The following is a 1,723-nucleotide window of genomic DNA, read 5'->3' as shown; positions in this document are numbered from 1 at the left end:
CCGACGACGGACGAACAAAGACGACGGACGACGTGAACGGACGGATAGATGGCAATAGATAGATAGACTGTAGAATATCATCGATTGGTGCACCATTCACGGGCAGTAGACCCCATTCCCCTCTCTCCCATCCCCCTCCTCCTCCTCCTACCTCCCTCACCACCTCCTCCTCCCCTTCTCACCTTCCATCCAGACCGAGCTACTTCGATTTCGTGTCTCCCTTGTCTCAAGGAAGGTTACCGTCGCAACGTTCGCGTTAATTCACTTGTTGACACCCCATGTCCACGAGTGACCTCCCATCCTCGCCCCCACCCCTCTCCCCCTTATTCCGCTCGCTCACCTCTCCCCCTCCTCCTCTCTTCACTCTCCATGCCAGTCCGAGCTGTCGTTGTTCTTCCCTTGTCTAGGTAAGTAACCTGGCACGTTGTGAACCACTCCAACACAGTGTACGACCCTCCCCCCCTCCTCATCCTCCTCCTCCCTCCTGCGCCTCCTCCTTCCTTCGCCTTCCCTCCCCCTCCCGCTCTCTCACCTTCCAGTCCAGCCGACGCTGTTCTGTCTCCCTTGTCTAGAAGTTACGGGCACGTGGTGAACAATCCACAGAGGAGACCCTCCGCCCTCACCACCTCCCTCCATCCACTCCACGCTTCCTCCTCCCTTCCTCCTCACCTCCTCCCCTCCCCCTCTCCTCACTTCCATCCAGCCAAGCTGTTGCGTGTCTCCCTTCGGTCTAGCAGAAGTACGGCACGTTAGTGAACCATTCTACAAGTAGTGACCCTACCCCCTGCCTCCTCGCCTTCTCCTCCCTCCTCCCTCCACCACCACCCCCTCCCCTCTCATCAACCTTCCATCCAGCCGAGCTGTTCGTGGTCTCCCTTGTCTAGGAAAAAGTACGGCACGTTTGTGAACCATCTAAAAGTAGACCCTCCCCCTCTCCCCTCCCCACTCCTCCTGCCTCCACTCCTCCCCTCACCTCCCTCCTCTCCCGCTCTCACTACACCTTTCCAGCCAGCCGAGCTTGTTTGTTCGTGTCTCCCTTGTCTAGGAAGTACGGCACGTTGTGAACCATCCACGAATAGATCTCGCTCAGCGTCAGCCTCCGATTCTCCGATCGCTCGATCGCACTCGTTATCAACTCCGCGTACGACAAGTTCCCCCACGCGTTCCTCCTCCCCGCGCCCTTCTTCGGGGGAGGCGCCGCCGCCGCCGCCGCCGCCGCCGCGGTCGCTTCCTCGAGGCTTTCCTCGCTCGGCTCGAGGCTTTCCTCGCTGGGGTTGCCGCTGCCGGCGGCGGCGGCAGAGGCGCCCCCTGGCGGGGGGTCGGGTTGGGCGCGGCGGCGCGGCCAGGTGTGCGAGCGCGAGCGCATCGAGCGTTCGTCGTCGTCGTCGAAGTTCGGATCGACCTCGTAGTTCAGGAACGTGTCGAAGTTCTCGTCCATGACGGTTCGGTCGGTCGAGCGGGGAGGATCACGAGCGCCCTGCGGCGGGTGTCGCGGCGGTCCACGGCGACGTCATCGGTCGGGTCGTGGAAACTCGATTCCGGATGTTCGGTGATGTTCGGTGATGTTCGGTGGTGTTCGGACGATGTGCGATGGGGGGATTCCGCTTCCTGGTTCCTGGAACATAGCATAGTGTACGTGCGTGCGTGCGTGCGTGCGTGTGCGCGTACGTGCGTGTTTTACCTCTATCCCTGTGTACGTGCGTGCGTGCGTGCGTGCGTGTGC

The 1,723-nt window shown here is 61.3% G+C and overlaps 1 protein-coding gene across 1 annotated transcript; it reads right to left on the bottom strand.

Moving 5' to 3' along the window:
* Positions 1 to 994: 994 nt before the first annotated feature.
* LOC106819637 (forkhead box protein O1-A-like) lies at positions 995 to 1,438 on the bottom strand. The gene is made up of 2 exons (XM_014824242.1): positions 1,372 to 1,438; positions 995 to 1,308 (listed from the first exon to the last, which is right to left on the bottom strand). Exons 1-2 carry the CDS (start codon positions 1,436 to 1,438, stop codon positions 995 to 997), a joined length of 381 nt encoding a protein of 126 aa, XP_014679728.1.
* Between the last annotated feature and the right edge of the window lie 285 nt (positions 1,439 to 1,723).

This window comes from Priapulus caudatus, unplaced genomic scaffold (assembly GCF_000485595.1).
Source record: "Priapulus caudatus unplaced genomic scaffold, Priapulus_caudatus-5.0.1 Scaffold3877, whole genome shotgun sequence".
NCBI classification, from domain to species: Eukaryota; Metazoa; Priapulida; class Priapulimorpha; order Priapulimorphida; family Priapulidae; genus Priapulus; species Priapulus caudatus.
This window is presented reverse-complemented; position numbering and strand designations above follow the sequence as displayed.